Raw genomic sequence first — 13999 nt, forward strand, 5'->3', positions numbered from 1 at the left:
TCATCTACAGGACAGTGAGCACTTTTATTCTTATTCTCTCTCACCAACTAGCTGGGTGTTCTTAGACAAATCTCTTAACCTCCCAGGACATCAGATGGAGAGGATGATAATAACTTCAAGAGAGGTGACTGAACTAGATAATTTCCCAAGGTTTTAGATTTTAGGTCTAAAACCAAATTCATTACCTTGTAACTGCTGCTTCCCCCATTGTGCTATTTCTTTCTTTCATCTTCGGGTAATAGAAAATAATGGAATTTTGGAGCTGAAAAAAATGTTGAAGTTTCTCTAGCTCAATTCCTTTTCTTTATTGCAATGGATGAGGAAATAGATAGGTTCACCAACCCCTTCTTCTCATTTAATGCTACCAGTTATGGAGTCCTATTAGTTCACCTTCTGTAACGTCTCAGGCCTATTTCATTCTTTTCACTGTCATCACCCCAGCCTAGGTCTTCATTCCCTCATGTCTTGGTTTTTCTCAAAGTCACCATACTGTTTTTCTTGTCCTCAGTCTCCCTTTCAACCAACCCCAGGAAAGCTTCCAGAATACATTTCCAAAAATAGTGTGATCATTATGACATGTTCTTGTGAAGAAATATTTAGTGGTTTTATACTGTGGTCAAAGGATAAGGCCCATATTCTAAGAGACTAACCCAAGGACCCTCCTAGAGTTTGACCCTAACTTACCTTTCCAGACCTGTCTTCCAGTATTCCCCTAATTGCCAATGCTCAATAAATATTTATTTACTTGAATTAATCTTCATACTTTCTAAACAGAAGCTCTTTTAGCCTTGAGATATCATATTCAGAAGATAAATAAACCAACAAAAAAGCATCCAGGGAAAGACGGAGGACAGTTAAGAGTGAAGAAGAAAGAGAACAGAAAAGGGGAAGGACAACAGGAACAGAATATATGCCTTTTCTGCAGTTTCAATTTCTGCCCCTTTTCCTCCTGCTTAGTTCTAGATTCTTTAACCTCCCCTTGGCTTTGATTTCTCAAAATAAGTCACGTAATTTTGTATAGTTGCTCTACAACTGCCAAGATGATAGGAGCACAATGAAACTGCCAGAAAGAAAAGTTAGATGCAGAGCAACATGAAGTTTTCCAAAGATGTTTGTAGAGATATTAAATGGGATTAGGTTATAAATATTTTTAAATTTGAAATAATTTTGATCCCACAAGACTAATTCAACTATAGGGTTTTGGGGGGAGTTTAAAGTGAAGCAGTATATTTAGGGACCCCTTCATTTCAAGGGGAAACCCTGGTAGTGTAGTGATTATATGCTACCGTTGCTAACCAAAAGGTCAGCAGTTCCAATCCACCAGGCGCTCCTTGGAAACTCTATAGGGCAGTTCTACTCTGCCCTATAGGGTCGCTATGAGTCGGAATCGCCTGGATGTCAACGGGTTTGGGTTTTTTTTGGTCATTTCAAGGTAAGCGCTCCACTACTAACCAAAAGGTTGACAATTCAAACCCACCCAGAGATGCCTCAGAAGAAAGGCCTGGCAATCTGTTTCCTAAAGGTCACAGGCTGGAGTCGGAATCAGCTCCACGCAACTGGTTTTTTTGTTTTTGTTTTTTCTGGTTTTAATTTCAAGGAGCTCTGATAGCTTTCCACCAATATAACCAGTTTCCTCTCAGTACACTGAGTGGATATGCATGTAGTTTTCGCCACAACAGAAATGCAAGCGGCCATGGATTGAGCGCTTATTCTAAATCAAGCACAGTGCTAGAGCTTTACAGACGTTTTAATCTCGTTTGATTTAGGAAACAGGTCAAGGTCACAGTGTCTTGAGAAAGGCGGGAGGCAAGATTCTGACTCAGGACTGACTCCAAATCTTTACTTTTAAGCTTTATACTATAAAAAGGACTAGGCTGACCATGAGAGGAACTGGCGGATCACACAAGGCTGGGGTTGAGGGAAAAAACGAGAGGCCTCCGCATCTGAGTTTCTGGAGAAGAGAGCAAGAAAGACTTCACCCCCACAGCCGACTGCCGCCATTTTGTAGGAGCCGGCCGGCCAGGGGCTCGCGGCTTGCGATCGTGGGCGGGGCCTGAGGGCGGGGCCGGGGCCCGAGGCCAAGCTGCCGGCGGCTCCCAGTAGTGGGCGAGGCCTGAGGGCGGAGCCAGGGTGGAGCCAGGGCGGGGCCGCGCGGCCGGCGAAGAGGAGGAGCTGAGCAGGCCGCGGCTTTCTGGACCTTGACTTTATCCTAGCGTTTCTGGGCTGCTGCAGCTGGCCTCCGGCAGTGCAAGGCGAGGAGGGCTGGGAGACGGGAGATGACGGGGGTTTCCTCCCTGAATGACTATCTGCGAGCATCGGCTCCCTCCTCCTCGCAGCCCCGGGGCTGCAGAAGTGGCAGGTGAGATGGTCCCCCGGGACGCGGACCTGCGAGGTCCTGGCTCGGCTTTGTGGGCATCCCGTGTCCCCGACCCCGATTCTTGGGTCCGGGCATGTGAGCAGTACCCTTCCCCGAGGCCTACTGCCTGAGCCTGCTCGTCTCAGTCCCGCAGCGCCCGCCTTTGAAAGTGCGGAGCCACCCGGGAAGGCTTACACAGGGAATGGGAGGCTTATTCTCACCGGTGACAGCACTGCCACCCCCAGTTTGGGGGGCACCTCACTGCACGTGCGTCTACCCTGTCATTCTGGGGGCTCTTCTCTGTATCTCGAGGATGGCCTCAGTATTCGCCCCTGCTGGCCCACGTACCTGGAGCGTTGCGCCAAATTTTCACCCCTAACTCTTTTTGAAGCAAATCAGTAACCGGGGGAACACTGAGCGACCATGTTTTTCCTCATCCTAGGCACGGATCCCAGGCTGTATTTCAACTCCCACTGCTGGCTCCCCAGGCGTTGGGTGGCAACTGCTCTCTGGACAGCCTGTTTGATTAGAGACTCTCTCCATCCCTTATCTTGGAGGGCCAAAGTCTGTTCCTTATGACAAGGAAGGAGGCAATGCTCATCACTCCCCACCCAGGGTTTCTAGGGAGGACATTTGGTCCCCTGAAAGTAGATGGGAGTGGGTGGGATGGTGTGCTGCTGATGTTGAAGACTGCTCTAATAGTGCCACTCTATATTATGCTTTTGCAACCTGATAGAGGATATTGGGCAGTTGAGAAGCAGATGGCCTGAGTTCAAAGCTCTTTGAAGTAAATAAAAAACGTACCCACTTTCCCATTTTCACTTAATAATTGCAGTTATTTACAATTTCAGTGGTTCGCTGGTGTCATCCAAACCAAATCTGACATGTCCAGAAGCGGTTTGTATTTAGCATTTCTCCAGTTCCTGCCCCAGTGAGAGGTCTTTTACTGTGACAGGTCAACTTATTTGTTCTCTAACAGGCCTTGTTTTTACTAAGATGAAAAGATATAATAAGATGTAATTTTTTTTACACTTCCCATGATGTGGTTCCTGTTCATTTCAGAAGAATGCTTAAGAAAGCATATTTTCTTCCCCTTTAAAAAAGATTAGGATGAGATAAAACTTTATAAATCCTTTTGGATTATTTATTTTGACTTCAATTAGCAGGTTGTTGTTGTTGTTGGGTGCTGTCAAGTCAATTTTAGAATCATAGTGAAACCGTGTGACAGCGAAGAACTGCCCCACAGGGTTTTCTTGGCTGTGATCTTTACGGAAGCAGATCGTCAGGTCTTTCTTCCGCGGTGCCACTGGGTGGGTTCGAACTCCCAACCTTTCAGTTAGCAGCTGAGTACTTAACCAATTGCACCATACTGAAAAACATCAAAAGAAACCTCATGGGAAGGGGCAGATTACTTGCAAAGTTTTCCTCTTAAATTTGAATACTTGAAAATTAGTCCTGGGCATTGCTACAACTATTTGACCATCACCTTCAGAAAAAATTAATGGAACACATTGATACACTAGTGTAGTACAAATAAAAGATTGTGAGTAATATGAGTTATTAGCATTACAGGCAAAGAAACATAGTCAACTTTTAAAAATTTAGGAAGGCCCTTCTAGTTTATCATCTTACTCTTTAGCGGGGCCCTTTGACATCCACATCTCTTACGGGATCCAAATATTTAACACCTTTGTTTGTTTATCAGTTTCTTACTTCAAGTATGTGTACTTGTCCCAACAAGTAACTTTCCCAGGATATAATTTGATTCTTATTTGGTAAACTTCAAGTATGTGACTATTGTAGGTTTCGTGTATTGACTACTCCTATCTAATCCTGGTAGACAATTACTTGCCCTAATCTAGATTAATGTGAGGTTTTTAAATGGTTATGTTTATATCAGGGTAGCACAGAGAAAATTCTCTCTGACACACCCCCACGTATCAGTTGTTACTGGTCTCTGGCCTGCAATCTAAGTCTTTCAAATGTGATGTGGGTGTTCTAGAACTTAATCTAGGCGTTGTGAATTTCAGGAAACATGAGCTTTTTTACTTTCTACCTTATATAAGGCTACTTTAGATGGTTAGCCCAGAGCAATCACTGAGCAATTGGCAATTATCACCATATTAATTTTAAGTTATTAATAAAAGCTGAATTGTTGCAGAGTTGTCCAAACCTTACGTTCATTGTGTCCTTGGCAGCAAAAAGGGAGTCTGATAATTATCGTAATGTTAGCATAAAGACTTTGTTCCTTACTTTAACATTTTCTGAACATCTTTAGAACATTTTACAACATGTTTTGTGTTCTTTAACATTTTACGAACATCTTTAGAACACATTTTGTGTTCTTGAGCATGTTGCTATAATAAAAAACTTAGAATAGTTTATCATTCAGAAAAAAAAAATTCTGCCATGTACTTCATAGTAACTAATAGAGAATATTGATCCGTTAAAGGGCAAAAGGCTTATTTAAGAAAAAAAAATTTTTTTAGTGTCTCCTATGTGCCAGGTACTGTGCTAGCCACTGGGCTTTGATGTGGTGAAAAACAGGTGAAATTGTGCACTACAGATTAGTAAGTAAGCACAAGTAAGCCCGTGCATACCTTTCTTACTGGATAGTGTGTCCCTGAAATGCATACGATAACTACAAACTGAGAAAAGTAGCCTAAAGGAAAGGAGCATGATTCTATTTGAAAAAGAATCCTGGCCTTGACGATATGTGGTCAGAGAAGCCTTACCTGAGGAAGTGGCTCCTAAACTACATGACTTGGAGGATGAATGGGTATTAACTATGTGAACAGTGGTGGGCGAGTGTGTAGAAAACATTCTAGAGTGAAGGGCATGTGCAAAGTCCCGGTGTCACAAGCGAACTATGGGGCATTTAGGAAGGCCAGTGTGTGTGGCTGGTATAAAAGGAACTAAGGGTAGGTTGGTGGGATGCTGTCATTCCTTCTTTCATACTCTATTTATATTCTATCCAAAGTTATAGTTAACTCTTATTAAGTGATTACTCTGTGCTAAATGTGATTCTAAGGATTTTACTTGAATACTCTCAAGTTCCTTTGATTATCACCATTTCATAGATGAGGAATATGAGGCACAGAAAAGTTAAGTTCCTGGTTCAGAGTTGCTAAGTGGTACTCTAGTGTACTCTTCCTCCTGTCCCATACTCAAGTGTGACCAAGGCTGGGAAGGACCCTCTGGTCCCAGTGTGCTAGGTAGCCTGGACACTTCTAGAATTTCCAGAGAATTTGGACACAGGTAGCCATTCAACAGAGACTCAGTGGGCCCCATGCTCTTATTCATTACATGGAGCTCAATCGTGGATGACTGGAGAGGACAACGGGCCATCACTGCAGCTACTAATATTTGTGGAGCTTATTTTACTCATGACTTATACTGAATATAGAACAGTGACAGGAACTTTATTTTGAACTGATCCACCTTTGAAAGTAAAGTTATTGTTAGCAACCCGTTCTTTTTTTTCTTTTGCATTGTATTTTTCCCTGGTAGTAGCTGAAGTAAGTATGTATATTTATTTTGGCTGTATAATAAGTTAGTAAGTCTAGGTATGCCAATGTATCATTTCAGCTAGAATTCTTCTTACTGATTGTCACACTGAATCTTTGCTTTTTTCTTTCCAGAGATTTGGCTGGAGTTGGAGAGTGAGAGAAAATGAATTCCTTTTCTGATTTACCTGTAGAGAACGTCACCATAGCAGTCAATATGTCCACGAGTTTGCCTGAAACAGAAGTGCATGGATTGAATTCCACTAGTGACCCACCTTCAATGTCAGTAACAAGGCTTTTTCCAGCCTTACTAGAATGCTTTGGCATAGTCCTTTGTGGCTACATAGCAGGAAGAGCCAATGTCATAACATCAACACAGGCCAAAGGATTAGGAAATTTTGTCTCCAGATTTGCACTTCCAGCTTTATTATTCAAAAACATGGTTGTACTTAATTTTTCCAATGTGGATTGGTCTTTCCTATATAGTATCTTGATTGCCAAAGCTACTGTATTTGTCATTGTCTGTGTATTAACTTTATTGGTTGCCAGTCCTAATAGTCGATTTAGCAAAGCTGGACTTTTCCCTATTTTTGCTACACAAAGTAATGATTTTGCATTGGGATATCCTATAGGTAAGTTATTTTTAACATACTTTTTATTTTTCAAGTTCTTAGAACTTGTGTTTTAAGAGATAACATAATTTAAGCCTTTAATTTACTTAAGATTTGGTTAGTGACTTATTTATACTCTTTCATATCTAAGAAATCTTCCATATTCTTTTTCTTAAATATGTCTCAATTGGGATGAATTTTTTCTAAATTTCAGGGTTTGAGGATCCTTCAGATATATAGCTAGAATAAATGGTCATGTCGTAATAAACTTTGTGAATAGTTTTTCTAGTAGCATTCGTTTTCTTCTCAATAATCACATATAAAATTTTAATTTCTAGAAGGGATCAGATTCTGATTTAAATTGTGTAAAAAAGATAGGTATATGTCTATATCAAAAAAATACTTTAAAAAATCAAACCCATTGCTGTTGAGTTGATTCAGACTCATAGTGACTCCAAGTGTTTCAGAGTTGAACAGCACTCCATAGATTTTTCAAGGTCTGCAATCTTATGGAAGTAGATCACCAGGACTTTCTTCTGTGGCACTGCTAGATGGATCCATAGCTGAGAGCAAATCATTAGTACTACCCAGGGACCTTATATAAACATAGTCACTATTAAATGTTAAGAGTGGAAGCTTATGAGTAATTTTTCCTTCATTTTTCTTATTTTCTGGTATGTATATATGTATATATATATATATATATGGCTTTTTTTATATAAAATTGTTTTTGAACTGTTTATTCAAAATTTTAATGCATTTTAACTGAAGTTAATTTCTTGTTTAAGAGCAAAAACGATGAGGACTGTTTTGACTTTCTAACTTTTCCTTGTTTACCTTTCCAATTCTTTAAGCAGACTAATTTTATGTTTCTATGTGTGTATGTTTTCCTGATGAAACAGTAACCATACCAATTGGGATGTTGGAATGTCTGAAAAGGAAGCCTATTCTATTTTTCAGAACACTCTTCCACCAAGAAAATATATACCTATTCACTGCTTTTTTATATTTTTAATTAAAGCTTCTTTTGTTTTGTTAATGTATCATAATATAAGGACCTGAATATTATGGGTATATTCATTCATTCACTCAGAGGGACCTTTTATGGGCCAGTGACTGTACTAGCTGCCGGGAATACACCTATGAAAAAAAGTTCTTGCACATATGGAACTTACATTTTAATGGGAAAATAAATAATAAAATAAAAATAAATATATCAGGTGGTGGCAAGGGCCATGAAAAATAAATAAAGTGATGTAGCAGGATAGGAGTGAGGGTGCTATTTGAGATAGGATAGTCAGTGAAGGCCTCTCTATGATATGTCTTCTGAACAGAGACTTGAATGGAACTTATTGAAATATACAATTGAAATCTACCATCAAGTTTCAGTTTTCTTGTCCAGTAGCTTTAACCCCTTGCCTTATCTCCCCAAGTTAGTTCACTACTGACACCAAAAAAATTCTAGTGGACTATATTTTTCATCTTTCACCTCCTTCTGCCCTTCTCCATCTTGCTTACCAGAAATAGAGCTACACCTAAGAAATCAAATAACTGAGTAAAGCAGGAGGTTTAAGAGAGAGGAAAAACTGGGCTTTTAGATATCTAAGCTGCAGATAGGCAGAAACTAGATATGTGTTCCTTTAAGATTACTGAATTTTAAAATAAACCAAGCATTTTAATAAAGACTTGAGAACTAAAAGAGCAAGGAGTTGATGTGTTTACCCATCTCTTCCGGAGCATTAGTAACGTAGATTTGTCAAGCTATTTATGTTATAAGGACCTTAGAAGTGGCTGGATACCATAGTGTTAAATATTTAATAAATATTGTTATATCTTAATTTAGGCATAAACTATCAGTATACAGTTTCATGCTATCATTGATTAGTTAATATAACTAAATAGAACTAACATTTGTAACTTTATACTTTGCAGAGTACTTTCTTATATACTTATCTCATTGAGGTAGGGCAGATATTATTAGTCTCATGTTCAAATAAGGAGACAGGCTTATAGAGGTTTAATTGTCTTGTCCTAGGTCACATAGCTAACAGGTGACAGAGTAAGAGTTCTAAATCCTGAGCATTCTCTTATGCCACACAATTATATAACATGCCCATTTATTTAATCTTCAGGAGACCCAGCCAGGACTTGTAATACATTAGCTTCAGAGAGAGTCAAAAAGTTGTTTTTTTCCCCCCCCTTTACATTATTCTAAAAATATTCCATAAAATGAGTAACAATGAGACAATACCTACTAGATTAATTAATCCATTTTTATAATGAGGCAGAAGCTCCAAATAAGAAGCATAATCAGCCATTTCCATCACTGCTTTTCTTATGTCCCACATTAACTCAGTGAATCTGGTAATCATGTTCCCAGCTGTGTGCTAGCCCAATTTCCGTAATGATTATGTTTATAGATTTTGAGTTGTAATTTTTATTTATTATTTTTAATCACAAATAATATAAGAGCTCTTGTAACATTAGGTTGCAGACAATAACTTTACCCAAAACCAACAGTACAGACAGAAGTCCTTCCTCAGATTCCTGCAGATTGGCAGGCATGGTACAGAACTTTAAGGACCGTGCTCCCTGATGAAGTCATTTATTACTGCTGTCCATGCCCATCTGCCTCCTAACTTGTACAGGGGAACAGAGAAGACTGTCGAGTGCAGACTCTTCCTTTCTGTGTGTTCATGGCCTCTTCCAGGAAGTCTTGCTCACTGGTTCATAAGTGAGCATTGTGGGCTATGAGAAATGCCCTTTTTTTAAGACTGTTTCACCGTCCAGCTTACAGGTGACTCAGGAAATTCTGGCAAGGAGGCAGCGGTTAAGTTTATTTCCTTTATCTCTATACTATGACAAATGGAACAGTCTATGAAATTGCATTAAAATTATCTGTACTCAAGCCACAGAATACAACAGTGAATTATTACAGATTAAAAAAGAAACTCACTGTTTTTTAGAACAATTCTTTTCAAAGATACTTTAAGAAATCTGAGTGTGAGGAGAAACTAGGAATCTACCAAGGTGAAATGTTGATTTCAGCAAATCAGAATGGTTCCCTGCCTCTGTCTTTAAAAGATACTAATAGGGCATAGTTAAGTCCTATAATTTATTCTTCAAACAATGCTGATAGCATAAGTACCCTGACTAATCATAATTATGCTCTAGTGCTTGAGCTGTAAACAGAAAGGAAATGAAGTATTTAACTATATGCCATTAAATAATGGAATGATCTTATCTGGGTCTTTGTGTTCTTTGCTAGGAATTGAAACCCTGCAGGAATCAAAATAGGAGCCACAGTGGGTGGCTAATTTTGTCTGTTAGGTCTTCAAAGCTATATAATAACTCCTCATAGTGGGATTCCCTCCTCACCCAAGAGCCTTATTTATAAGCATTAATTAATTAAAACTCAATAGTTGATATAATGATTATAAAACTAATTTTAGTTAATACAGGTCACTGCTGTCATATGTATTTGTTTGAGAGTCAAAAAACCATCTTCAGATTGGTAACAAAAGAAAAGCATTGCCAATTTATACGTAAAGATGTAATGTTTAAATACTTATGCAAATGAATAGCAGAAATGGACTAAAATTTCTGTGTTGAACTCTCTTCTTCAAATAATTTAATAAATATTTTATCCGAATTTTTTGCTCTGCCCACTGGACTAGAACTTTTTTGGTCCTTGTATACCTGTTCAATAGACTTAAAATACCCTAATAGTAACCTGATTTATAAATATTCAGAATAGATAAAAACTAAAAAAAAATAGATATAAAAATAAATGGATTAGCTGATAACAATTAGATATAACGTGCTATGTGTTACAAAATACATTTTTAGTGTACCTGAAAGCCTTTGACAGTCATTGATGTGTTACTTGCTCAGCACTGTGCTCGGACTGTGGGTTATAAAATGGTGCCTTCAAGGAACTTAGAATTTATTGAGCCTACACTATTGGGGAACAAAGAACCATAGTCATTCAGAGAAGGGGAAATCAACTATGGAGACTGAAGATTTGGTGGAGGAAGTGGTGCCTGAATAAACCTGAAGTAGTAGGCAAGATTTGGATAAGATAGGAGAGGTTTCAAGAAGTTAGGGGAAGATGGTATAATCAGCATGTAGAAGTAGTGATTATGAACATGGTGTTTGTCTGGTGTGACAATGACATTACATTGACTAATGGAGGCTTTGCATTAAGAAGTAGTGAAATAAGAGGCAGTAAGTTTATGTTAATGGGGAGGAACTCAGAAAAGGAGGATGAGAATGGTTGCATGTAATCATTCAAAGAATATAATCAATGTCACTGAATTGTACATGTAGAAACTGTTGAATCGATATATGTTTTGCTGTGTATATTCTCAACAACAAGAAAATAAATAAAATTAAAAAAAAAAAAAGTAGTAGTGAGAGATGAGTTGGATAAATAAGGAACCAGTTGTGGAGATGGGGCTGTAAATGTCGAAAGAAAGGTTTTATAGCTGATCCTATGGGTTTTATAGCAGATCCTATGGGTGGTGATCCCAAGGAGCCCTGGTGGTACAGTGGTTAAAGCAGTTAGCTACTAACTGAAAGGTCGGTGGTTTGAATCCACCAGCCACCCCAAGGGAGAGAGATGTGGCAGTCTGCTTCTGTAAAGATTTACAGCCTTGGAAACCCTATGGGGCCATTCTTCTCTATCCTATAGACTCTCTTCGAGTTAGACTCGACGGCAGTGAGTTTTGGATGGGTGATGAGAACTGTGGAAAAATCTTAACTTTTGGAAGTTAAGATTTACATGGTACTGTAGTCAGTGAATGAAATGGATGAAAGGGATGGTTGAGAAAACCCAAAAGAATATAGTTTGGTAACCTCATTAAGTAGCCCAGTTTGAGATTTTTTACCACTGGTAGTAGTAGTCGAGAGGAGAAAATACAAAAGATCCTGCAAAAGTAGAAAGATTGGCTAGCCTTGAGCTCATAAAACAATCTGAAGTGGATTATGTGTAGTACTAGTATGACTAGTACTAGGGTGGAGAAAAATAAATTTCTGAAAAGGAGCTTTCAGTAGATCACAGAACTAGAGTTGTGTGTTGTCAAAGGAAACAATTTATATAATTTATTTTAGCCAGTTGGAAAAATTCTTCTACTCAAACTGAAAGCACAAGTCTTTTCCAACATATATGCTCTATTTAAAAAAATTGAACAGTAAGCAGTTATGGAGATAGACTATCTAATCAGAAAAAGTGTAACTATCTAGAAATAGTTATCAAAGGTTCTGCATGCCTTTTTATTTAAAATATGAAACCTTATGAACACATGAAAGAAAACCATTAATTGTTACAGACATAGCATATCTAATTTGGAAACCAGTAGAAAGAATTTGTGGTATTTAATGTAATCAAGTATTTTTGTCTAACCACTGCTTTATTTGGAGGACATTATAGACTTGTGGATGTGCTTAGCTGAAAAAAAGGGGACTGAATCTTATAAAACATAGGTTTTAGCTAATGAGAACGAAGTGCACTTGTAAGGTTATATAATCTCATTACACAACTTTAATGGGACCTGTGCATGACATTAACTGAACTCATGTATCCTAAGTAAACAAATACATTTTTCTAACTTGTGTCACTTTATCTTAATGTAAATTGAGAAACCTAATCTTTTACATTCTTCACATGACTACCTCTCTCCTTGTAAGTGATGATGGCTGTTCTTTTTTTTTTTTATTTTGTCTTTCTTCACAACTTCAAACCAATTATGAATCAGCCTTTATATGCATTAAGTTGAATAATTTCAGAACGTACTGCCAAAAATGTGCCTGCAGACCAGGTTGTTTACTCCAAGGCTGTCTCAGTTGCCCTGATCAACCCAAGACCAGGCCACAAACCCTTATGTACCCCTGGAACCTGCTAGAAGTCTTATCCAATCCACCCACCCCTCCAAGGAGATACATCTTACGCAGTGGTTAGGTTCTAAAGTCACCATGTATAGTCAAACCCTTAAAAAAAAAATCCCTCAATAAATCTAACATAGTCATTTTTTTTTCTTTAGCATTGTTGTTCTTCAACAAACAACAGATGAAGTAATTCATTTGTATTTGGGAGCATGTTATATGAAAAAAAAAAGAGATTTTTGTTTTCCCTGGAGTGTATAGTTGAATTTATTTTACTTAAATGTGTGTTAATGTAACTCCACTCTATTTCCTTCCCCTCTCAAACATTTCTTAGATCCACCATCCCACCCTACTTCTTCTATGTCCACTAGTCTTCCTGAAGGCATTCATTCCCTTTCATCCCACTCAAATGGCGGCTGCTCATTTTCTCATAGCCTGCATACCCCATGAGCAATGTGGTATGACATCCATCCTCTGGCTACCCTGTACCACTTTTAGGCCATTACTCTCTGCTTTTTTGTAAAAACTGCTTATTTGAGGTTCATGCTGTCTGAACTCTTCCTCCTTGCCATCATCTGCTGACCTCATTGTGGTCATTCCCCCTCATTCATTGAAGACTTTAATATCTGCTTCACTGTCATCTTCTCTACCCCAAGTTTTGCCATTATCTTGTTTGACTTTAGCATCCATTTGAATTACCCACCAAATTCTCTGACCTTTTAGTTCCCTGACCACCTCATCTCCAATGACATTTTTCTCTACTCTGCTTTAGCCACCAACTCCCATGGCTACATCCTGGACCTAGTCATCTGTAAAATACTAAGTTCAATAGCTTACTATCTGACTTACTCCAACTCCTAACCTTCTGACTACAGTTAATTCTTGGACTTCATAGGGACCTCCAGTCTCTGCTCCCTCTACTTTCTATCAGTCCACCATCTCCCATCTTTACTTCTTTTCCTATATAGCTTGGACACCATGGACCATCACTTCAGCCTTTTGAAGTGAAGTCAATAATCTCATCTCCCTTTTCCCCATGTCATTCTGTCTTACCCTAGCGTGGCAAAACCCCAACCCTGAATTAACAGTAGACCCTTCTACTGATTCTTCAAGGTCATCTTTTCTACTGGCTTCTCTTCATCAGCAGGTAAGCCTGCCCAAGTCTGCCTCATCTTAAAACAGTGCTTCTCTAACTCCATGTCTCCCTTTCAGCCTTCCTAAGTTTAAGGCTCTCTCCTGCCCTTTAGAGATAAACTAAAGGATTTTCAGCGCTCATTTTTTTCTGTTCCTTGCCTCCTACTCTGTTCAGTCCTTTTGGAATCTGACTTCTGCCTTATCACTCCAATGAAACTGCTCTCTCCAAGGGTACTGAAAATCACCTTGTTGCTATGACTAGTGAAATGTTTAGTTTAATTTACTAGAACTTTACTTTTGTTTCTTTTTTGAGGCCAGTCTTAGCCCCTAGATAGCAAAAATTAGTAAAGTTTCACTAAAAATTGAGAAACTATTTTGTTCTGTAAACCTTCATCTAAAGTGAGAATAGCAGCACAACTGGAAGAATGTAATCGATGTCACTGAACTGTGCATGTACAAATTTTTGAAATGGTGTATCTTTGGCTATGTATATTTTCACCAAAAAAAAA

General features: G+C 38.6%; 1 protein-coding gene across 2 annotated transcripts in view; it reads left to right on the forward strand.

The window, feature by feature from the left end:
- The first annotated feature begins 2199 nt into the window (after positions 1–2199).
- GPR155 (G protein-coupled receptor 155) overlaps positions 2200–13999 on the forward strand; it is a 52423-nt gene continuing 40623 nt past the window's right edge. For both annotated transcript variants that reach the window (XM_004375492.3, XM_023730556.1), the window contains exons 1-2: positions 2200–2359; positions 5998–6494. In XM_004375492.3, coding sequence (XP_004375549.2) covers positions 6029–6494 — 466 coding nt within the window. In that variant the 5' untranslated portion in view covers positions 2200–2359; positions 5998–6028. The remainder of the gene's footprint in view (positions 2360–5997; positions 6495–13999) is intronic.

Source organism: Trichechus manatus, unplaced genomic scaffold (assembly GCF_000243295.1).
Source record: "Trichechus manatus latirostris isolate Lorelei unplaced genomic scaffold, TriManLat1.0 scaffold00037, whole genome shotgun sequence".
NCBI classification, from domain to species: Eukaryota; Metazoa; Chordata; class Mammalia; order Sirenia; family Trichechidae; genus Trichechus; species Trichechus manatus.